The 24,430-nt window shown below is 53.2% G+C and overlaps 2 protein-coding genes across 3 annotated transcripts in view; both read left to right on the top strand.

The window, feature by feature from the left end:
* The window catches only part of PACS1 (phosphofurin acidic cluster sorting protein 1), a 548,517-nt gene that overhangs the window by 68,725 nt on the left and 455,362 nt on the right, over positions 1–24,430 (top strand). The gene's annotated exons all lie outside the window — the stretch shown is intronic.
* On the top strand, positions 708–19,016 carry RAB1B (RAB1B, member RAS oncogene family). Its single transcript, XM_032804316.2, has 6 exons — positions 708–901; positions 13,870–13,942; positions 15,045–15,140; positions 15,369–15,464; positions 16,374–16,505; positions 17,347–19,016. The coding sequence occupies exons 1-6, from the start codon at positions 888–890 to the stop codon at positions 17,539–17,541; spliced, it is 606 nt and encodes a 201-aa protein (XP_032660207.1). The 5' UTR covers positions 708–887; the 3' UTR covers positions 17,542–19,016.

The following is a 24,430-nucleotide window of genomic DNA, read 5'->3' on the forward strand; positions in this document are numbered from 1 at the left end:
AGAACCAGAAGGGCCATCATTAGAAGAAACATCCTCTTATCTATCACCCAAGCCAGCCAGCCCCATAACTACGAACTAGGCCCAGGTCCTGCTCTGTAGCACTGTACGGTGAATAACTCTTAGAGAGGGCAGGGGCCTGTTGGAAAGAGAGATTGGGAGTGTTGGTTTCCCCTGCCTGTGATACAAGAACAAGGGTGTGTTTAACTAAATTAATTAGGGTCAAATGCAACACAGCCCAAAGGCAATAGTGACCCACACAACCAGTCATTGTGTGTGAGTCACAACCTCACTAATATCCTGCTATAGGACTAGAATCTAGGGTTCCTGACTCTCAGCCCCCGGTTCCAACCACGAGACTCTCTCCCCCCCCTGGAGCTAGGACTAGAAAAACTCACATGTCCTAGCTCCCGCTCCTTGTGCTCTGGGGCCTCATGGGTTGTGAAGTTAGCTTGATCTGGTAAATAAACTACATCCCCCAGGGGTCTTTGCGGCTGGGGCTATGGGAAGGAGACACTATACACGTGGCTGACAAAGAGTCCGGCAAGTAAACTACATATCCCGTGAGGGATTGCGTGTGTGGCGCCTGCGCACGGGACACGTAGTGTCTGCACGTAGAGTGTGTGAAGCCTGGGCAGGAGGAAATACGCATCCCATGAAGTCATGCGCTCTCCGCACATGCGCACTTCCCCGCAGGTTGGACGGCCGCAGGGGAAGGGGCGTGGCCAAGTGTGAGCGAGAGACTACATATCCCAGCGTGCCAGAGGAAGGACTCCGCACCTGCGTACAAGTGGAGCCGCCCCTGGGGTGGGGGGAGGACTAAGGGGGAGCCGCAGGCCGCCGCCATCTTGTGAGTGAGGAGGAGCCGAAATCACCGCGGGGGCGCCGCCATGAACCCCGAGTAGTGAGTGCGCGGGGAGGGGCGGGACCCCGACCCCTGGGCCTCAGGCGGACCGAAGCCACTCGCGGCCGCCCCCTCACCCCGCCTAGGACCCCATCAGCGGCCCCCGCTGGGCCCTGACCCGCCCTCGCCGGGGCCTTACAGCCCCGTGGCCCCGCCCCTGCTGCCTTTCCGGGACCGCGGGGCGTCTCCTGTCGCCGCCCCCTAGTGTCCCCCGGCCATATTCCGGGACCCCCCGCTTCCCCCTGGAGCTGCCCCGCCTCACGTGCCGGTCAGTTCCCCTCACCAGCGTCCCTGGGTCCCCCGCTTCCGCCCCTCGCTTGGCCCCTCCCTGGGGCGGCTGAGGGGCCTTGGTGGCCGGCGAGACTCTGCTCCAGGGGAGGGCAGCCCTGGCCCCGCGGGGCTGGGTCCCTCTGCCCCGGCGCCCACCCCGTCACTGGGTGTCTACGGGGGGGGAGTGTCTTATCCTTGTGCCTGGTGTGATGGGGGCTCAGTCCCCCTGTACAGTGGGAGCTGAGGCAGCAGGGGGTGGCTTTGTACCAGTCTAGCTGTTCTGGAACAGTGCCCAGTGGGGACGAGGTTATTCTGGGCTAAAGCTCCCCCTTCCTCCCTGCTGCCCAGGGGCAGCTGTATGGGTGTAAAGCACCTGTATAGCAGGGTAACCCCAACCACACTAGGGACTTGCATTACATTAACTAGACTGGTGTCATTAAAGCAGGGCAACGTGTGTAGATGAGGCCTGAACAACTGGCCCAGGATCAGCCAGGGAATCTGGCGAAGCTGAATCCCAGTCTCCCATGTCCACGCCGGTACCCTAACAACTGCACCAGCTGTCCTCTTAAGGGCTGATGGGATTTCAGTCTCTGTGCTCAGGCCCGTTCAGGCCTTGGCAGAGGAGGCCAGCAAGGGGCTGGTTAGTGCCCACTGGGATGTGGGACAGATGATAGTGATGGTATGACTTGGGGTGAGACCACCCCCTCCCCAGTTTGTTTTAGAGGGATGAGCCGCCAAAGGGCATAAGATGAAAACAGCTTTCCACCGTGGGGGCTGGATGGAGCCAGTGGCCTGCAGGGGAAGGCCCCAGGTTCCACTCCCAGAGCCAGGCGGACCTCTTATAAACTCTGTTACATTTCTGTGCAATTCTATTGGGCTTGAGCCTTTCCCCATGAGGTGATGGCTCTATAGGGCAGCATCTTGGCAGATTCAAGTGGACTCAGTGCTAATTATCCCAGCTGCTTGTTGATAGCACAGGGAAAGAGTCAAGTTGATGCAAATCTCAGGCTTGCTTTGAATCCTCCTCCACTGAAGCTTCCACACCAAGGGATGTGGAGTGCCCTTCCTGTTAGACTGACCTGGCACTCACTGAAATGGGAAGTGCTCTGACTGCTTCCCGAGTGTGAATGTAACTGCAGCTCTGGGACACTTGAGGGAGCTTGGATGTGGCCCCAGAGAGGCCATCCCTTAGGTGGGCACACAGGGAAGCTGCATTCTAGCTGGCTGTCAGCAGGATTGGGCAGAAGGCCTCATCCAAATTCTCTGCTTGTTAGAGGGAGAAGGTGAAGGCAATGGCAACCTTGCTGGCTCTGAGGTTAGACAGTGCCCTGATCAGAGTAGCTAGGTGTTTTGCCTCCATGGCCTCTCTGAGCATCCAGTTAGTGTAGATGACAGGTGACTTTGTGGAGAGTGAGGCTTTCTGGAAAAGGAAATGCACATCAGGCTGGTGGCATTCTCTGTTGAGCTGCTGAAGGAGGCAAACTAAATCCCCCACTTCTCAAGTGGCACTGGGTGCCTTTTCGAATGGAGCTGTCCACACACTTTTCATAGCGGCTTGTCAGAGCCAAGATCTGGCACTGACAGGTAGCTCCTGTGATTCTGCCTTTCAGATGAGACTTAGCATAGGTCCTGACCTCTTGAAGCCCAATGCCCTTTCTCTTCCCAGCCCTCCTTGGGGCCATTCCATTTTGCTTCCTTTTAAATCCCTCTCCCTGAGTTTCAAATGAATTCAGGATTCTGTTCTTGCTGGTATCTCTGTTGGCTGTTAAAAAGCTGTTGTCTCCCACCCCAGAAGTGGCTGCTTTACAGTGGTGGGTGAAGTGATGTCTGAAATGCATGGGGATGGCTATGGTGTGAAAGGCGCCAGGAGCATGGGAACTCCAGAAGAGGGGGTTGGGAACAATCTCAAACTGCGCCAGCACTGGTTTTGCTGAATTTTTGATCCGTGTGGGTGCATTTTCTTGGATAGCTAGTCATGCTCCCCCACTGAAGTCTAGGGTGGGGACTGCCCCAAAGCATCTGTGTTGAATCAAAGGGAAAGTGACAGCAGATAGCATGAGTCAGGGCTTCCTGTCCCCTCCCCACCAGCAAAACACTAATTGGGAAATGGCGCTCATGTTGCCTGCTGCCAGCTGGACTTGATTGGCCCAGCTAGCCTGGTGACACAATGGGGGTGATGCAGCCAGCATACTGGGCTACCTCAGCCCATTGGCGTGAGATGACAGATGTAGTAATTCTCCAATACTGGAAGCACACAAATGCCCCATAATTAATTGTGCCGATTCCTATGGGAGCCCCTGGAAGTATCATGGGGATGATATAAAGGATTCTAGGGCTGATGGAGCAGAAACACTTGTGAGAGGCAAGGAGCATGCTGGATACCCCCTGGTGCAGAGACATCAAGTAATCATGGAAGATGTTGCTGTCTCCTTGCAGCAGCATCAAGCTGGTGGTGGTGAGAAAGGTCTGTTCAGAAGCACCCAGTGGCTGTGGCAGCCATCTCCAGTGCAGTGGTGACAGTGGGTCTCTGCTCATTCCTGCCTGTGTTGTGCAGGCAACTAAGAAGTGTTGTACTGACAGCATGAAAGCTGTAAGAGACAGGGTGGGGACCAGGGTGGGATCTGAGGAAGGAGTTGTGATAGTTGCTGAAGAACTCTGGTTGGAACTGACCTGGAGTCTCTTCCCTTTATGACAATGCTGATGCTCGGGGTGGGGTGGGGAATTGGGTTACAAGATTCAGTTTTGTTTACCTCTGTGCCTGAGCAATGCTGGGGGCAGTTACGCACTCTCACTACAGGTCATCACTGACTGGTGACTGGGTATTGACTTGAGAACTCCCAGAGTCTGGCTTCTGGGCATGATGAAGGGCTACATACATATGGCTGGACCAAACACTTTGTGCTTTAAAAAGCTTGGTCAATATTGTTGATGTACTGCAGAGGGGGGAACAGTTGCCAGTGACATCTGTGCCTGAGGCTAGATCCCAGGAGTCTTCTGAGTGCTAGTACCTGAGCCTTAGCTGTTGCTCTGTATTGTCTTAGAGAATTGTAAATTGCCCCATATCTGAAGGCTGGGATTAGCAAGGGGAAGCACTGTTGAAGGGGGCGCAAGGGGGCAGATAGATAAAGCTGGGGGAAGCAAGAGCTTTAAATTGGGAAGCCCTTCCTAACAGTGGGGTCTCTGGAACAAGGAATCTCCTCCCAAGGGCAGCAGTGGCACCCCAGTACTAAGCCAAGCTCTAAGAAGCCATTTTGCATGAGCTGGATGAGGTAATGGACTCTTTCTGCCACAAACTCCAGCTCTACACAACAATAGCAGTCACTCAGTCCCTGTGCTCTTGTGAAAGCAGTGTCATCTCAGCACATGTGGAGGGGTCTGGAGAGCAGAGTCCCAGGAGAATGACTCCCACTTAACTCCTAGTGTGGAAGAAGAAACCCAGCAGCTTTTAAGCCACCCTCTCCCCAAAGAACAAAAGAGCTTCCCAGAGCCTTCTCAGCTGTATAAAGCTTCCGTTCTGGCTGGGTGTGGAGTATTAATCCCATATAAACTGCCCCATGGGACAGTGCTGCATGTGGATCCAAGCTAGGGCAGAGTGGCCCTTGGTCCTGTGGGGTTTCAACATCCCAGCAGGTGGGGCTTCCTCCTCCACCCTGGGACCTGTGGTCTGAGCTCTCATGGTGGTTGTCCTCTCTGACACATCCCCGAAGTAATGCCCTTTGTTTGGGAGGAAAGTGTACCCAGCAGCTCCAGTCTGTGGATCTTTGCCAGTCCTGGTCACTGTGACCTTCAGTAGTCTCTCAGCTCTCCCCCTGTCCTGCTATTACCAAGCAGAGCAAAGCGCCCCCTGCCTGTACCCCAAGCTGGTGTTGGTGCTGGAACTGGTTTCTCTCCTGGCTTGCCTGTTAGCTGATTCTGTCCAGGTTCCAATGAGCAGGGTGAGCTCCTGCTGCCTGCACAGTCCTGAGAGGAGGCATCGAAGATGGAGAGAGGTTGCCTGGGGACACTTGAAGGCAGTGGTGGGTGTTGTGGGATGAGAGCAGGATTTGGCTTGCAGCAGCTGAGGAGCAGGGCAGAACTGTTCTAACAGTTTAGATGGAAAATATGGGTTAAGGGTGTTAACATAACCCAATCACTCTCCAGCCTTAAACAGTGGCAAACAAGGGTCTGGATTAGGCATACAGAGACCTCAGCCTGCTTAATACCAGGGTGTAAACACAATCACCAAGCTTTAAGCCTTCTATTACAAATACAGAAAAAAAGAAACAGTTAATATTTACATTTCAAAGACTTTCATTTTAACAGCATCCCTTGTTTTTTTCAGCTGTAGAGTTTTAGAACACACAGCCTCTTGTTTACATGGTATTGAAGATGGTAATAACTGTCTTTTTGTGTGAAAGAAACGTCAGTAGAGACAGGCTAGGGCTGTTTGCTGTTAAAACCTGATCCTGGTTCTGAGAAGACCAAACAAGACAAACACACAAGAGGAGAGAAGAAAAGCAAAGTTAGAAAATGCAGCTCTGTCTTGGGTTGACTTTCACTTGCGGCTTCAGTGCTATAGAAACACAAGCACAGCACATGGTCTTATTAGCCATTCAAAGACGTGGCAAACTTGTACCAGCATCCAGCTGTCTAAGGCATTGCTTTTAGCTGCCTCTTTCTGGTCTCAGGCTTAAAGCAGTGTTGCAGAATATACAGTCTTGGCCTGCTGAGCCACTTATTAAACAGGACAAATGGAGAAGAATAAAGTAGGAAAGGAAAAGCACATATGGAGTGGGGAGGGAGGGCTTAGTCACACATTCCTGTTTAGATTCAGTTGAAGGAGTGGAGGTGGCAATGTTTGAGTCCCCCTCTCTGGCCCACTCTGATCAGGACATCTCCCAGATTAGGAAGAAGGTCAGAACACCATCCTAACTATCATCCCCACTGTCTGTGGGGTCGACAGCTAGGATGGTGAAGGTAGCTCATTCCCCTTCTCTTGCCCATTAGTCAGCCAACATCATGGTAGCCTCCTCCAGCTTTTCCCACAAAGGGAGTGATGGGTGGAGTAGCCTATTCCTTCGTTACTTTGTCCATCAAATACTGTAGGCCTAATTTCTGACACCAGTTTTGGTTCATTGATTTCCATCTTACTACTATCCTGTTTACCAGGGAATGGTCTCACCACTGTTTTACTTATATCAGACTGAGTTAGTTCAGCTGAAGAGGTGTACTTGGTCTCCTTTGCACCTCTTCCCATCGTTGTAGGAGAGAGGGATAGCTCAGTGGTTTGAGCGTTGGCCTCCTAAACCCAGGGTTGTGAGTTCTCTCCTTGAGGAGACTATTTAGGGATCTGGGGCAAAATCAGTACTTGTCTGCTGCCTTCACTAGCAGGACCTAGACTCGATCTTCAAGGTCCCTTCCAGTTCTATGAGATGGGTATATCTCCATACGTTATAGGCTGTTGTGGTGGTCTGTGAACTCACTTTTCACAGCTAAGCTCACAAGTAGAGTAAATTTGTAGGCGAGTTGTTAAAACAGAACCTAGCTTGACATGGATCTGAGGAGCTTGCTTCCCTAGTGGAGTGGGTGGGGTGTAGTTTTGAGGTAAGCTTGGGAGCCTGTCCCGGCTGACAGGTGCTGCAGAAGAGAAGGCTCTTGGGGTGGCAGGGAGAGGCGGGGAATCAGTGGTGCAGCAAAGCTTTGCCTGCAGAGATGCTGCCCAGGTTCTGTTAGCTCTGCTCACAAATAACACTGCCCCTGCCAACATGTTGGTGAGGTATATGGAGGGGGAGCTGTCCTTGCTGCCCCCAGCTAGTGACGGGGTGTAGAGGATACCAGCTCTCCAAGTCGGCTGGAACAATCTATCTGCAAGAACAGTCAAAGGGGTGGGTGTTGTGCTGTCACAGCAGCTCGTATGTGGCTGGCTTTTTGGGGAAACACCTGGCTTCCCTAGTACCTGTTATCAAAGGATCTTGTAGTCCTCAACACTGCCAAGGGGAATTAGCCCAATTCTACAGGTTGGGAAACTGAGGCACAGAGGTGAGGCCTCTGCCCACAATCATGCAGCGTTGGTGGAAGAGCTAGGAATAGAACCCAGGGCTTCTGTTAACCACTGAACTACACTCTCTCTCCAGAGACAGGCAGAGAGTCCTGATTTCCTGCCCATTGCCCTCCCGAACTGGGGATAAAACTAAAGAGTTCTGGTTCCCAGCTTTTTTTTGATTAAATATCTGTCCCTGCATCCTGTATGTCTGACCTTCCTGAGTCAGCTGTGAAGTATGGGCCTCCAGTCTGGGACTGAGGAACAAACTACTTGCATGCAGCAGGCACCGCTTCTCTCTTCTCACAGTCCCTGTGCAAGGGGCTGTGGGAGGCAGCAGAGAGTTGCTGTCAGGGGCCCCACCCATTGGGCCTTCATGCAGTTCCATGCAGCCCTGGAGACCTGTCACTCTTATCTGTACAGCATGTGGGCAGAGGCTATCGGATAGCTGGGAAGGCTGGAAGACAGGATTTTTGGGTTCCAGCTCTAGCACTAACTCATCAAGCGGCTGTGGTCAAGTCGCTTTCATCTCTAGACTTTTATTGCCCAGATTTAAAAATGAGGAAACAGCTTCATGGGATGTTGAAGCTTGGCATGTGAACTGCCTAGCACCCCTTCATTGACAGTGCAGTGAAACCCTGTGGCACAGGTTTGAATCCAGCACAGGTCAGTCACAAGCAAAACCAGTTCCCTCTTGCAGCTTCCACAGAAAATGCACTGGTGGGTCTGAAGGTCTGTCAGCATTACAGGGTTAATTTGAACTACCTACTCTGGAATTGGCCTCCTTCAAGTGCAAGTGGCCACTGTGCCTGAAAACAACACTGGAGCTGCTGTGGCCATGTAGTACTGTGCTCCCTTGTGTTTGGTGCTTAAACTTCTTGGGGCGTATCCCATGGTTCTTAGTGCTGGAATCAGTTGAGCTGTTCTGAGTTCTTCTCTAGTGAATTGTGGGGAAACTGGTGTGTCCTTTCTGGGCAGTAGCGGGAAGGAGATCCAGAGAATGGAGGCATTGGAGGGCTCATGGCACTCCAGTAGAACTACCCTGCAGCATGGTTGCAGGCTGGTTAAGTTAGCAGCTGCAGAGTTGTGCTCACACAAGCTGTAGCCTATGCCCCTACAAGCCAGCCAGCTCAAATTGAAACCACCACCGTACTTGAGGGAAGGGGTTTTTGTGAACAGGGTTTGAGTTTGACTGCATTTGCCTTGGAAGCCAAGTTACTTCTGTGGTGAAGTGGAGCCCTCAGTCCAGCTTGTGCTGTCAGAGGCTTCCACTTATAAAATCTTCCTGCGCCTGGCAGTGACCAGACTTGGTGCTGGCAATGAGCCACTTACTATGTGTTTACACTCTTCCTACATGGGCCTTGCTGTTGCAGGCACTGCACCAGGAAAGTTGCATCAGTTGAACACGGTGGTTCTCAAACTTCATTGCACTGTGACCCTTTCTGACAACAAATTATTACATCATCCAAGGTCGGGGGGGGGGGGGGGGAGGAGGGAAAGAGGTGGAGCCTCCGGGCTCCAGCTTCAGCCCCAGACCCCATCAAGTCTAACGCTGGCCCTGGTGACACCATTAAAATAGGGTTCCAACCCAGAGTTTGAGAACTACTGTTTTTGTTTAGTCAGTGCAAACCCCTTTGTAGGCTATCTGGTACTTATGTCACAGTATGCCAGAGTAGCTAGAGAGAAAGGACCACAATCTGAGTCTTTGTTTTGAGTGGTTTATATTAATCTAGCTTCAGATGTTGCCTCGTGACTGAATCTAAACTTAAGATTCAGAGTTAAGGCCAAAAGGGACAATTGGATCCTCTAGTCTCTCTCTTGTGTATTACACGCCAGAGAGTGTCACCCAGTGACCCCTGTATTAAGTCCAATTATTTGGGTTTGGTAAAAGTATCTTCCAGAAAAGCATCCAGTCTAGACTTGAAACCACCACAGGGTGGAGAATCTTCCACTTCCTTTGGCTAAAAAACTGGTGCCTTATTTCTAGGATTTGATTTTAATCTAGAACTGTCAGTAAATGTCTTTCAGCTGACACACTGAAATCAACAGATCAGGTGGTAACAGTTGATGTGACTGCAGGGACTGGGTTGTGTCTCTCCTTCTGTATCCCTGCTATCACAGGAATGAGTGAGCTGGTCTGTGTCAACAGAGCTTTGCTTCCTAAGGGCCAGGGTCACTCGATCTCTGCAGCACTCCTAGCCCAATGGAACAGAGACCCCCCTCCAGGACTGTAAGGAGGAGGACATGCCCCTAGCTCTGCGGGGAGGCCACCCCCTGCTGAACAACTGCCTGGGGATGGCTTCCATGCTCCTGACTAGTGAATGAGTGAGCGGGATTGGTGATGCCCAGTCCCTGCAGGCACAAGGTATGGGAGTTGTTCCTGGTCACAGAAGAGGCCACCCTAGGCAGGAGCCATTCAGCAGTAGGGTGGCCTCCTGCACAGCTGGGCATGAGGATGCCTTAATGCCCTGGCCAGTGGTGTCTGCTGTGCCCCACCAGGACCCCAGCCTTCCTCACATCTTGTGCCTGCAGGGATTGGGTGTCATGAGCCAGGAGTGTGGGAGCTGTCTCTGGGCAGGAGCTGTTTAGCAGTGGGATGGCCTCCCCCACAACCAAGGGCTTCTGCTCTGCTGGGCCAGGAGTGCAGCCTCCCTACATATTGTGCATCTGGGCTGCAGACGGAACCCCCTGCTGTCAGCACTGCACTAACCCAACCTCTGCAACTATGGAGAAAAAAGTTAAAATAGAAGAAATATTTTAAATAAAAATTGGGAAAAGAAAATTGACTTCTGCCAAGCCTGCTTATTTCAGGTTTCAATTTACCTGGCTTTAACTTCCAGCAGTTTAACAAGCTACTCTAAGGCCAAATGTCTGTAGTAAGATTTACACCAATTTGTGGCCTAGGAGCCCTGGACATGGGCCCTGTTGTGCCAGGTGCTGTACAAACATAGCATTGGTCTGACTGGTATACGTTTCTCATGTGGCTGAGACTTTGAGTCTGGAGATCATAGACTTCAGTTTGCCAGCAGCTCTTCTGAGCAGTCATTCCCTGGATCTTGCTCTCCATCCTGTTGTGCCAGCACTAGAGCTTTGGGGCTCATGTTTTTATCAGTTGCTCTCTCATAAGAGTGGGTTGTGTTGTGAGGAGTAATGGGCCTTGAGAGCCCAGCTTGGGTGCTTGCAAGAGCCTATGAGGCTTGACAAGGGCTGGTGTTAATTAGGCCTTGTGGTGAGTTGTGGGGGTGGCTGTCTCTGCAGAGCCTGATGTGTATCCAGGGCTTCCCTGGGCTGGCTCTTAATGAGCCTTTAGAAAAGGCTTTTACTGTATGCCATGTAAAGCAGGGGTTGAATGTAGCAGGTGTACCCAACAGCCATGCAGCCTGTCCAGGGGCACGTACTATATCTGCGCCAGGAGGGTGGGTGAGAGCCAGGTCTAGCTCTGGGTGTGTGGAGCCTTGTTGCGTGTTTCTACCGCTGATGGGGTGGTTACAGCATGAACTCAAACTAGAGCTGTGTAATGCAGCAGCACTGAAAAGGGGGTCTGGGCAGGGTCACTGCTTGGATCGGAGACCTCCATGGAAAACCCAAGCTCCCATATGGGGTAGTGGTGATTCTGTAGGCGGTGCGCTCTCTCTCTGAGCTGGCACTGAATCTAGTGTCCTGGTGCTGATCTCTGAGAGTGCTACTGGACTTCAGAGGGGGTGCTCTTCCCTCCGTGGTGGGGGTGCTGAGAGGGGATGGCCTTTTTCAGATGTTGATGGCCTGTAGCTACTCATTTTCTCCACAGTTCCCCCAAGTAGTAGCTATAATGCAACTGAGTCTGATTAACCTTCACTTCTGCCCGCGCTGTCGTGCAGCACTGAGCAGGGGCCAGGCTAGGGCTCCTGTATAAACAGCTTGCCACAGTAATAGGTCGTCCTGCACCCTGCTTTGGGGTGAAGGACGCTATAGCTCTGTGTAGCTGCTTTGCTGTCAGGATGTAGTGCTTATGCACCCAGGCTTTGCAATTGTGCTGAGCTGTGTTGCTACTCAAAGGCCTCAGCTCGGCTGGCCAGAGTGAGGCACAGGTGGGCCTGTACTTGGGATAGGTGCTACCGTGTTGCATGGTAAAATCCTCTGTGCAGAGGCCTCTCAGTTCAGTTCCTCCTGGCTTGTGGTGTGAGTGGAAAGCACATGAAGGACCCTGCTATTGCTGGTGGCAAGCTGTGCTGGGCAGTTAGTGATTGTAAAGGGCTGAACATTTACCCTATGGCACTTTATCCCTCTCTACAGATGACGGCTATTCTGGGTGAAACTGCACTGACATCCAGGATGGAACTGAACAGAGGGCTGGGAGCCAAGATTCCCAGTTCTTTCCCCAGCTCTGGGAAGGAAGTGGGATCTAGTGGCTAACGCAGCCCAAGGCACAGAATTGGGGGTTCTTACTGTATCATCTCATCTAAGATTTGGGGGGAGAACCCAGGAGTCCTAGCTCCCTTCTGTGACCACTAGACTTACGTTGTGTGACTTCAGTGCTCTGCAGCTTCTAATTTCCAGAGCCTTCTGAACTCTTTGACATGGAAATCTTCTCTGGCTTTGTAATCCTTATTAGGGCCCCTGTGTGGAGCAGGGGACAGTCTGTCCCAGGGCTTGGTCTCTGGCTGGGATTGGTTCAGGCTGCCCTGAATGTATCATGACTTCTGTTCAGGGATTTACTGCCAGTACCCCCAGCTACAGTGCTGGGAAGCAGAGAGTCTCCAGGTGGAGCTGGTTGGGGCTAAGCTGTCTTTGTGTTAATGTCCAGCCACTCAGCCTGTCTTCCCATGAGGCCTGTAGGCTGGCCATTGCAACCCCTTCTTGGCCACCCCTGTGTCACTGTCACCATGTGGGAATTTCTGCTGCTGCCACTTTGGGTCTCAGTGGCTGAGGGTAAATTGCTGCTATGCTGGGTCACATCCTTCCTGTGCAGGGAGGGATGGGTGGTGCCAGCTTCATTGCACGTGTCATTGCCGTGGCATTGTATTGGGTGGTGGATTACCCTCACAGTGGCTGGGATTGGGCTGTTCTGTACAAATAGGTCTCTTCCCTTGCTGTGGCTATGTCCACTGGCTCAATATGGTGAGGGGTTGAAGCTGTTCTGGGCAGTGGGTGACAGAGCAGCCTATAACACTCCCAGAGAGGAAGGCTGAGTAGGGAATGGTCAGCTCACTCGCTCCTCAGAGATCAGACCTGGAGGCTTTGATCTATTTGCTTCTCCCAAAGGGAGTTTTAAAAACAAGCTGGCAATTTCCAGACCCCTTCCCTGATTGCCTGCCTGATCTTAGCTGTTCCTCTGCTTAGTCACCACTAACCCCCTCAGAAGTGAATTTAGCAACCTTGCAAGGCCAGGATAGGAGCCCAGCTCCCTAGCATGGCCAGGACTGAAGCTGCCTTATGGCACCTGTGTTCTGTAGAAACCCAACCCTAGAGGCCAGCTCAGCTTTGCACTATGGTGCACAGTCTGTGCAGGACTCTTATGAAAGGACCTCTTCCTTCCCCCGCCCTGGACTCATGACACTGCTGTTTGGGATCTCTGCTTTGCTGCAGCTTCCCTAGAGCTGGGTGAGCATTTTGCTATGGGGGCAAGGGACTGGCCATAACCAAGTGGGATCCTAAAACTTTAAATACCCAAGTTTCTGCTCAAGAGGCTTGAGAACAGCCCCAGTGCTCAGAGTCAATCCACAAAGCTGCAGTGTGGCCTGGGGGACTCCTCCAATCCCAGCAGAGCCAACAGCACCAGCAGATATGTGGAGGCTCCCACGTGGCTGTGTGGAGATCTAAAACCTGGCTTAAAGGCAGGTTTTTGCCTGGTCAGAAATTCTAAACCCTTGTGCTGTGGCTGCATTTCAGGGGCTGTGTGAAGGCCTTTAGGGTTGGCCTTGCTGAAAGACCCTAGATGTAAGGATGACTGGGCGATCAGAACAGGCCTTTCTGGACTCCAGCTCTGAATCGCTTTGTTTGTTCCCAGGTTCTTAATGTTACCAGGATTTGTTAATGCTTTAGTCTTTGGGATCCCCTGAGCCCCCAACAAGCTCTGTCTTGAGGATCCTGTAGAGAGTTAGGCTGCCTCATGAGTGGGTGCAAAGTACCAAAACCAAGCACTCTATGCTATTCTCCCTGCATTTCTGATCTCCACCGTGGGCTGCACCCTGGAAAGTGGGCCTCTCAAAGTTTGGGAGGGTGACCCTGCTCTGTAAGATACTGCCATTGTAGGCAAGGCCTATTAAACTAATCTGAATGTATAGTGTGCACTCATCCAAAGCTAGGGAGAGGGTTGGAGTTCAGATTCCTGGCTTTTCTCCACTCTGGGAGGGGAGTGAGCGCTAGTGCTTGAAGCAGGAGGACCAGGAGCCATAATCCTTGGGTTCTAATTACATCCCTGTGGAGCATCTGATTGCTCCCTGTTGTCTCTTGGGAATGCTGTGGGTGGTAGGGAGCAGAGTCCTGACTGCACAGATCTGACGAAGAATCCCTGTATAAAGAGCACCCATGCCCTGCTCCAAAGTTGTTTGCCAACACATGCACTTTCCCCACTACATGTACTCCAAGCCCTCTTGTCTTCCACTGGTCTGAGCAGGGGAGAGGTCATCTCTAGTTATCCACATGACTAGAAAAGTCAGGAACTGTTCAGTTTCCCTCATTCTCCATCTGTCTGTTTCAGCGATTACCTGTTCAAGCTGCTGCTGATTGGAGACTCTGGTGTGGGGAAGTCCTGCCTCCTGCTGCGATTTGCTGTGAGTGTCCCTGCCTTGTGCAGAGCCCCTCATGGGCCAGTGAACAGCTGTCTAGCCATATGGTGACAGGCTGGCCACATCTGTTCCAGAGCTGTTGCAGTGAGGCTGTGGTGTCTGAGATGTGGCTACTTAAGTCTCATCACCCTGGGGCATATTTTATGAAAACTCAAACCATCGTACAGTGACCTAGTCGAACTTGCAAGCTGAAGACATCTAGTCCTGTCAGTGTTTGGCTAGGAGACCTCCACGCTGCAGGGAACAGCAGAGATGTAATAGGGTGCCCCCTTCCCTCAGTCTGACCCTAGTATCATGCTGGGCAGGAGAGTGCTGAGCCACAGGGAGGGCTCAGTAGGGAGCTCTGTACCCTTGTAGTCCGTGTTTTTTCCCAGTGCAATGCTTGAGGACATTGCTATTGGAGGTGCTGCCTTTTGCAAAAGACTTAAAACTGGGTTCCTGACTCTTTGGGTTCAGTCAAGACCTGTGACACTGTCCTAAGAGGCTCCATAATCACTCTGATATCCTGGTCAAATTCCATCTTGAATGATTATATTTAACCAGATGTGGAGTTACAGGAGGCCACAGTCTTCACTTCCTGTCCTAAACTTGCACGTTATCAGTGTGCTGCTTAATGGTCCCCATATGCCACCCCAGAGGTGGCTGCATATAGTCTTATCTGATGATAAAGCACTTTGGCGTAGGAGTACCAAGCATTACAGGGCAGCTGAGAGGCTGGTGCTGCATGTCCTTTGGCAATGGGTGGGTACCAAGGAGTTGTCTTGCTAGATTGACAGTTGATTTAAAATGGCTTTTTAAACTGCAGAACCTTCCTGGAAGCTAAGCAGCTCCTGACAAGGATCTCCAAACTACCAAAGCACTTAATAAAAGCCCCCTATTTAAAGGCATCCCAAACCCTCCTCTCTGCTCAGAACTGGGCTGGCATCTGTTCCACTCTTAGTAGTGGCTGTTTAATATCTGAGGAGTGTTTAGATCCAGGCCACTGGGCATCAGGGCTCTTTGCCCTGCCACTAGAATTGGGTGATGAAGAAGGTTATGAGCACAGACCCCAGCTGCCCTGGTAATCACCTCATTCTGCACCCTGCAGGATGACACCTACACAGAGAGCTACATCAGCACCATTGGGGTGGACTTCAAAATCCGGACCATCGAGCTGGATGGCAAAACCATCAAACTACAGATTGTGAGTATCTGGCCCCTGACCAGTGCTGCTGCATTGACCTCTGGAGGGCAGGGAATGGTATACAGGCCTTTCCCTTCTGAGGGTGCTAGCTCCTACCCTACAGCAGGGTGGGGCACTGGCTGGTTCAGGAGTGTCGGGGAATGGAATCTGGGGGTTTCCCCTCTTGGGGGTGCTGTCTGTCTTTAGAAGAGGATAAATGCAAGGTCCAACCCCTCCCTTCTCTTGCAGTGGGATACTGCTGGTCAGGAGCGGTTCCGGACCATCACCTCCAGCTACTACAGGGGGGCGCATGGCATCATTGTGGTGTATGATGTAACAGATCAGGTAATGCTGCCCCAAGTACTCTGGCACTGCAAGTCCTCAGACAGGTCCCTGACCTCCCTGCATCCTGGGCCCCTCGAGGTTCAGGCAACAGGCCTCCTGCTGGGCACCTAGGGAGCCAGGACCCCTGGGTTCTGTCCTGGTTCCAGGACTAGAGTAGTGCTGTAAGAATGCCTCACTGTTAGTAGCCAGACCCTGTCTGCTGGGTGGCAGTAGTGGAGACCAGGCAGTCTCCACGGTTGAGTTGTTGGGTCTTGGCAGGCTGGTGAGTGTGGGGGAGTTGTCAGGGGAAGAGTGGTCCTGATCACTGTTCCAAAGTGACCATCCATTCCTGCACTCTTTGTGTTGGGCACTGCCCCTTCCTGGGCCAGTGGAGCGTTGCATTCCTTCTGCATCTGCCCCAGGCATTGCCGACGCAGGTGTCACACACAGCTATGGCAGCAGCTGCTCTGCTCTGTGCAAGCAGTTGATGTACCTGTGACTGGCCCATAGAATGGCTTGGAAAGCCAGGCCCATGGGGCTGCTCTGCCTTCATTTCCATATTCACCTTGAAGATGGGGAAGTGGGCAGTTTCTGAAGATGGCAAGGCTGGCAGCAGCTGCCTGGAGTAGGTGGGAAGGACATCAAGGTAACAGTATCTAAGAACAGCTGCTGAATATGGGAAGGGCTGTACGGTAGAGAAAGCACTGGGAGCAGGACTCCTGGGTTCTGTCCCCAGCTGAGCTGCTAACTCGCTGTGACCCTTGTGCCAGTTGCTTCCCCTTTCTCCACTTCCTGCCTATGAAATGGAGATGCACCCTTGCTGAAGTGTGCTGGGGACCTGCTCCGCGCTGGGTGGGCACTCTGAGCTGTTGCTGTAAGCATGCTGGCAGGATGGCTGGGGTCCAGCTGAACCCATGTTCCCTGTTGCAGGAGTCCTACAGCAACGTGAAGCAGTGGCTGCAGGAGATCGAGCGCTATGCCAGCGAGAACGTCAACAAGTTGCTGGTAGGCAACAAGTGTGACCTCACCACGAAGAAAGTGGTGGACTACACCACTGCCAAGGTGAGCAGGGCACAGCAAGCCTCTCTGATGCTTGTCAATAGCACTCCCCCTTCTTTCTCTGGCAGATGCAGACAGGAAGCAACTCTCAGGTGGGGCCCTATCAACTAAGTGGCTGTCCCTACTGCAGCATGTCCCTGCAGTACCAGGAAGCCTCACCAGGGGGCAGCACTTGTCCTATCAGCTGCTTCCTCCCCTTCATGCCTGGCTTTAGCTCAGGTGAAGGGCTTGCTATTTGCCAGCAGTAGGTCTGATCTCTGAGGCTGTGCTGGCTACCTCCATCCCCATTGCCAGCCCTAGGTTCAGGCTCCTGGCTGCCTATCTGGCTGGGGGACCCTAGATGAGTGCACAGATGTCTGGGAACAGAACTAGGAGTGATGGGGTGAAATAGGCTAAATTTCTGGGGAGTAGCAGTCTGCCCTGTGGCACCAAGGAGCTGGGGATGTGGTTAGGATCTCCAGCCCATCATCCAGAACTCCTGGATTCTGTTTCTGGCTCTAGGAGGGAAATCAGGTCTAGTTAGAGCAGGGACCTCTGGATTCTTTTTCCAGCTCTGCCACTCACTTGCTGTGTCCCTTTTGGTAAGTCACTTCCCTGGGGTGTGTCTTGGTTTACCCATCTACAAAGGGGAGCTAATGACTGACCAGACCTGCTGCCTGGGAGCTGGGGGGTCTGAATGGTGAATGTCTGGCTGGGGCAGTGCTGAGTCCCCTCTCCCCAAGGGGGTGAGGGCCCTCCTGGGTAGGTGATTCTTGGTGATGGGGACAGTCCTGCCCCTGTTGGGCCATAAACAGGAGAGGCCTTGTCAGCCTGTAACCCTTTCTCCTCCCCTGCCTTTGCTTAGGAATTTGCAGACTCCTTGGGCATCCCATTCTTGGAGACCAGCGCCAAAAATGCCACCAACGTGGAGCAGTCATTCATGACCATGGCCGCTGAGATCAAGAAGCGCATGGGCCCCGGTGCCACCACTGGTGGGGACAGACCCAACCTCAGAATCGACAGCACTCCAGTCAAACCAGCGGGTGGAGGCTGCTGCTGAGGCCCAGGACTGCGGGATAGGGTGGGGAGGGGAGGGGACCGTCCAACCCAGTGCTGTCCAGCACCCTCCTCCTGTGGAGTAGCAACTTTCCCGGATGATACCGTGCAGGGGGACGGGACCTCTCTGGTGGGGTGGTGGTTTGGGGTTTTCTGCCTGTGTTAATTCCTTACCCTTGTTGAGTGTGTGGTGGGGGCAGACCTGCAAGGTGTGCTCTCCCACCCATGAGAACTTCCCTCTATGCAGCCTCTTGCCTTGGTCCTTGATGCCCGATGGCTGGCAGGATTCCTGGCTCCTTCTTATGGGTTCTCTGCTCCCCTCCCCTTCCTCCTGGGTGTATGGAGCTGCTCCCATCTCCACCCCCAGCCTCTGCCCTCCTCCTGCCTGCAGCCCCCTTCTCTCCAGTTCCAGGTGGGGATCTCAGTTAGGCAATGAGCCTATCACATCTGATCCTGGGAAGGCTCCTTCAGCTTAAGCTTGAGCCAAGGCAGACTGGAGCAGTTCTGGTACCTGGTTTCCATAGGGCAGTTGCTTGTCACTAGCAAAATAATGGAGGTAGGGGCATAGGCCCCTCTGAACAGCTCAAGCTACTCATCACTGGGTTGTGCACCCTGCCTCCACTCAGGGGGTCTGTGTCTTGGTTCCGTGTCTTTTTTTCATTTCTCTTGCTCCCAGTGGCACAGACACTTCTGTTTAATCCCCTCTGCTGCAACTTGGGGTCCCCTTTCTTCCCATGGCCTTGTTCTAGTTCAATATTTATACCCCTGCTGCAGACTCTCTCACAGTGCCGCAGAGTGGCTGTGACACAGGGCTGGCCCAGGAATGCTGAGCAGAGCCTGATGCCATCACTCCACCTCCGTCCCTTGGCTTCCTAGCCTCAGCTGGGTGAGGTGAGGAAATCTCCCAGGGTTCCCCAGCCACATGGGGCAGTCAGCTGTCCCTGGGTCACCCCATACCAGGCCCACTGAATGTATTCAGGGGAGCGTGGACAGTCAGGGGCCTTAGAACTGATCAGAGGCCTGTCAGCTGCTTGATCAGCCCCTTCCCCAGGGCTCTTTCTGGCTCGGGAGCTCCCAGCACCTCAGCCCTCAGGGGGCTAATGCACTGAGCAGCTGTCCTGCTTCCCTCCAGCTGGGAAGCTCTTGCACTTTCTGTGGGGCAAGTGCATGGGGGCTGGGGGTTCCCCTCTGCAGCATCAGCCCTTCCCAGCATGACCAACCCCCTAGCCCTGGCAAGAAGGGGAAGCTGGGGCCCTGAGTGCATATCCCTTTGCTGTGCCCAGGCCCCCACCCCCACTGCCTGGCCTGGCATGGCCCTGTTTAGGGTAGTGGGAGGAGCCGACTGGATGATTCATTTGTTTGCTTTTTTTCCACCAGTGATGTTGTTTAAAAAAAAAAATTGAACAAAAAAAAAATCCCAAAATAAAGGTGAGTGCCTCTGCGGGGAGGCTCCCGCAGCCTGCACCCTTCTTCCTGTGAGCAGACCTGCTGGGGTGTGCACCGTCAGAACAGGGGGAGGCACATGGGCTGGGCCAGGTGCCCCTTCTCCCCTTGGATCAGGCAGCCCTGGTACAGTGCAGGCACTGTTCGGCCCCCTGCCTAGGGTCCCCCAGGTAGATTTGAGCTCAGCTGAGCTGGGCCCCTTCTGGCTTCCTCCCCTCAGTTGGGCAGGCATTGTATTGTTAGGACTGCCCTCCCCTTTCTTCCTCCCTGCCCCCCCACAATGCACTCCCTTTCCTGGCTGTGTACCTGCTATTCTTGCCCCATGGGGCTGCCAAGAGCTGAGCTTAGCTGCCTGTGGCTGCCATGGAGCACGACAGTGTCCTTGTGCTGAGAACTCCCCTCCCATTTTGGAAGACTCAGAGGTGTGGGAGAGACTGCATCCTCTTGACCCAGCTTTGGTTTCAATTTTAGAGCGGGGCAGGTGTATACCTGCCAAGGGGGCGGGGAGCAAAATCCCAATTCTGACCTAGCCTGTTGCAGGAGTGCTGGCCTGTTGCACCTGGCTACAGAGCTGGGGATGTTTTGGGGCAACTATCTTCCCTCCATCAGTGGGGCAGCATCTTGCATGCTTGCTAGGGATGACCCCCTCTCCTGCTTGTCAGGTGCCTGTAATTCTTTCATTGCCATGTGTGGCCCCTGGGAGACTTGCACTTGCTTCATTGAGGCAGAGGACTGGATAACTTGCCCCCTTTGGGAGTCCCCAGGGTTCTGGTGTCTGTGTTGTGGTGAGACCTGCTGGGGATAGATGTTACGGAAAGTGTGTGGGGGCGAGGTGGTGGTGGTGGCAGGAATTGGGTCTCGGGCCTTGCCAAGTTGCAGGGCTGCAGGAGGGACGTGTAGCCCTCACATGAACTTGCTAGAGGCTATGCCCCCCATTTGGAGCGGTGCCTAACTCTTCCTTGCAGGGACTAAGTCTTAGGCTGCTGCCAGGGTGGCCTACGGAACTTTGAGGCTTGGCTCTGACTAGGTAAGATTCCCCTTCATCTGCGCATCTTGCACTGTGCCCTCTGCTCACTATGTGGGCTGAGCCCAAGGCTGTATATGGCACCTCTTCTTGAGGGTGGGCGGGGCTGTTTCCCAGGACATGTCAGGTATGTTTCTGCTCATGTGTCTCCCGAGTTGGTTCACGGTGCACCAAGCAGCTTGCCCCTCTAAATGGGCATGACCCAGAGAGCTGCCCTGCTGTGGTGCCTGGCAGTGTCCTCTCTGCCCTTGGGTTGGGCCCCCAGTCAGCCCCCACTGTGGTGTTGGCTTGGACCACAGTCTCTATGCCAAGCATTGTAAGTAGGATCTCTGTGCTGTCTGCCTTTGGGGGAGTGAGGCCCTGGCATCTCGCACCTTCCCCTACCCTGCCTGCTTTGCTCCTGCTGGCTGCTTCACTGTATCACACTGATCTCCACTAGTTGTTTGTGTGTGTGTGCAGGTGTATGGTAAGCTTGCTGCAGCCCCTGGCAGGTTCTTTAGTGCCATGGGCAGGGGGGACAGTGTATAACCCTCACCTAGAGGAAGTCACTGCACCCCTATCTCCCCTAACATGGAGACCCAGTCCTGCCCTTGATTGCTGTAGCGGTGTTTGTTGACTTGCTTCACTGTGGCAGGGGGTCAGGGCTGGTCAGCCCTGGATTGGTACCTGCCCCCGAGCTTGGCAGTGAGCTGAGTGGGTGATAGACCTGCATCAGCCAATGCTGCCTGGGTCTGGGTGTACCTTGGGGTAGGGGTCCCCATAGGTAACCTGTTAAGTGAGGTTTGGAAAATGCACATCTCTAGCTGGGCCCTGCAATTGCCCTGCTGTGGCTTAGTCCCCCTCACTGCCAGGGCAAAGTGTTCACTTTGCACTTGCTCCCCCTAGGCTGGGAGCTAGATCTGCCACCACAAGCAGCACCAACTTGGGAGGATCTGGGACAGGATGGGGGGAATTAGGGCAGCAGCTGGGGGAGGGGCAGGGCCTTGCCCAGACAGGTACTTCAACTGTCTGGGAACTTCTGCTCCCAACCTAGGTCCCCCAGGGGAGGGAGAGCTCACAATCCAGAGTCAGCCCAGGTCCTGCCTGGCTATCTGTCCCCTGGGTGGGTGCTGCTTCCCAGTGTGGGGCAGAGACCTGTGCCCCAGCTGGAGTATGCCTGTATTTGACAGGTGCATGTGTGCTGTTAACACCATTTCTGTATCAAGGGCAATATTGGGGCACAGTCTCCCTGACCTGCAGAGGAAATAGCAGGTGCCTTTATTCAGTACAGGTTCAGCCAATGGTAGCTGAGGTGAGGGTGGGCTATGCTGAGCCATTGTGTCCCCCTCCCAAGAACAATCCTCTATTTTAAGCCCTTTGCTGTCAAGAAATAAGGTCACTGCAAGGGCAGGAGAAACAGCAGTGTGAGTTTGCCCAGCAGCAGGAATTACCTGCTAAACATACGGCTGGGTGCACGCGCACCCTGGTTGCTGTGTCTCTACATGAGGTGAGGGATCCCTGCACGAATGCCCCCTTGCTTTCCCCCTCTGCAGGGTGGCTGCATCTCCACACCAGCTAAGGGCTCTTTGTATAATCAGCCTTGTGCCCTACCTCAGGGGTAGCTGCATCTCTGTGCTGGGTGAAAAATCCCTCCAGCAATAGCCCAGCAGTTGTCCCCCAGAGGTAGCTGCATCTCAGCACTGAGCCAGGGCTCTCTAGATAAACAGCCTGCCAAAGGCGTTGGGATGAAAGGCTTTGAAAAATGGAAAATCTTGCTGTGAAAGTGTCCAAAGGGGTTATTTCTGAGCAGATCTGGGCTCTGTGAAGCTATGCTGTTCAATCCTTTACTACAAGAAATTCCTGTGGCCTTTTCGAAAAGTTCTGGTAGGGCTGTGGATTGCACCTGGCCTTTGAAATCAGGCTGTGGAAGCCCTAGGGCTAGGGATATGCCTTTTGATGTTCCGTGGAAGCTGGTGCCTGTCTGGCTGAGTTCTAAGTTTTTGAAAATGCCCCTTTTTCCTCCCCTGTCGTTGCTTGATCCGTCAGGATTTTGGCAGCAAGACAAGGACCGTCAGCATTCACCAGCCCTGGCTGGGGCCTCTGTGGCATCTCACCTCTGCACCTGGCTAGAATGCAGCTACAATGGATCATCTTCAGAGTATCTTTGGGCCCAGGAGAATGGGTGCTGGGCTGGGAACCTGCTATACTAGAGTTGCTTGTTGGTTGCTGATAATTCTGTGCACTTCACAGCCCCTAGTTCAGCATGGAGGGGTTGGGTACTATCCCTTTAAACACCTGGGAGCAAGCCCACTGACAGCAGTTCTGGGCCTCAGGGTTTCCACATGCCTGCCCAGTTGCCTTCGCTACCATCTGTACCACCCTGTGGCCTGCCTGGACAATTTAAAAGGGCCTGGGGCTCCTGGGCCCTTTTAAATCATGCAGGGCCCTGGGCTTTTGCCCCCCTGCCCTATCAGCAGCTCTGTGTGTGAGTCCTCTCCTCATGCTGGCCTTATTCTGTTTCAGACCCTGGCCAGACCAGCTGTGTGGCTGGAGCTAAGCCTGGCATGTCGTGTAGTTAAACAGGGCTGTCTGAATCCATGGTTCCATCCTGTGACGCAGTTTGTGCAAAGAGCAAAAATCACAGATGTTTATTATTAAGGATCCACTGTGAGGTTACACAGCCTGCAAACAGTCCCCAGCCTGCACTCCATGCCCATCAGAGCACCCCTGCACCAGCTTTGTGCATTGCAACCCCCAGCACTGTGCTGGGGCATCAAAGCCAGCAGAGACTGCACGGAGCAAGCCCCTGGGCCCTGCTCCCTCCAGTACAGCGCCCCTTGGAGCCAGCACTGACTTTAAGGGGAGAGTGCCTGCTCCTGAGTCCCTGCCCTTCTCCCTGCACTACAGTGTCCTCTAGCTCCTTACTGAGCATTGGGGTCAGCACTGACTGGGAAGAGAGGGGTGGTGCTATTTGCTGTAATAGAGGCTGGTGGCATCAATAACAACCTCCTCTTGCTGCTGGTTCAAGTGGTAGCAGGCTGGGTGACAATGCTGAAGGGACTGGGAGAGCCGAAATCCTGTGGAGGGCACACAATTGAACAGTTTAGGGTTGCACATGAGAATTTTTTTTTCCTTTCAAAAATAAAAACTTAGGAAACTGCCTCCCCCCCACCCCATTAAAGGCATATGAGCTTGGCTGGGAACTTAAGCAAAGGCTGCCCCATTTACTCTGAACTCTGCCTGTGTGCGCCAATGCACTGAGGTCCAGCTTTGACCATGTGGTCACAGGTGACAAGCTCACACCAGCAGTTGATCCCTGTGGCTTTAAAAATAATCATTTGGGAGGTTGGGGCTCTTTCTTCTCACCTTCCTGAACCTTTCAGGGTCATGTTTGTAAACTCTTCTCTGCTAAAAACGTTTACACCTTGCAAGGTGACATTCTCCCAGCTTGCTCTGAGTCCAGGAAAGGTGCCTGATAGTGTGAGATTTGGGATAGACTCCTGAGAGGGGGCACCGCTGGATATTTGTCCCAGGGCCCTGCCTCGCTCATTGGTTGGAATGGCTGGTAAATGTGCCTGGTAGCAGTTCCTTTTTCTACCATGTATGTTCCCATCTCTGTGCACTGGCAGCTCCTAGACCCCAGGGCAGATCAAGGCTCGGGAATCTCCCAGAGAGTTGCGTGAAATTTCAGGTTTAGGGGAGGGAAAGAAATGACCTTTCTTGGGGGAAGAGAGATGACATATTTCTCTCTCTCACACACACACACACCCTCTTTGTTGTTTCTCAAGTATTTTCCCAACAATTTTTATCCTATGTTTTAGCAGAAATAGCATTTTCCCTTCACCAACCCCCCTAGATCTGGGTCAGAACCCCCAAAGCAATGATAAAAGTTTGATTGGAAAATGGGACAAAAATAGGGGCCCCTTTGAACCTTGCAAAATGGGAAATGATCAAATTTCCTGCTCCATTTCTGCAGCGTTTCCCCACACACACCCCAACTCTGAACCCCAGCAACTGCCTCATCGCTCTTGGGTCCTTTTTAGGGGGAGGTCCATCAGCATGGCATCAGGGCACCTCACAGAATTCAGTGTGTTTGGTCTCACACACTGCTGGGAAGGGTTCTTGGCCAAATTGTATAGATGGGAAGCTGAGATGCAGAGACATTAGGTGACTTGCCCATGGTTGCCCAGGGATTGGGATCCAGGTCTCCAGGGGCTTAGGCTGGCATCCTACCAAGTTGCCTTCCCAGGAGAGTGGCTTGATCCCTGTTTTACAGAAAGGGACCTGAGATAGTGACTCTGCCAAGGTCACACAGTGAACAATGGCAGACGCAGGATTCAAACTCAGCCTTGCAGACCACAGGGCCTGACTGCTAGAGCAGCCTCAGCAGTGGTGAGTGCTCAGCACATCTGCAGAACAGACCCCAGGGGCTCATGTTAGGCCCCAA

Source organism: Chelonoidis abingdonii, chromosome 17 (genome assembly GCF_003597395.2).
Source record: "Chelonoidis abingdonii isolate Lonesome George chromosome 17, CheloAbing_2.0, whole genome shotgun sequence".
NCBI classification, from domain to species: Eukaryota; Metazoa; Chordata; order Testudines; family Testudinidae; genus Chelonoidis; species Chelonoidis abingdonii.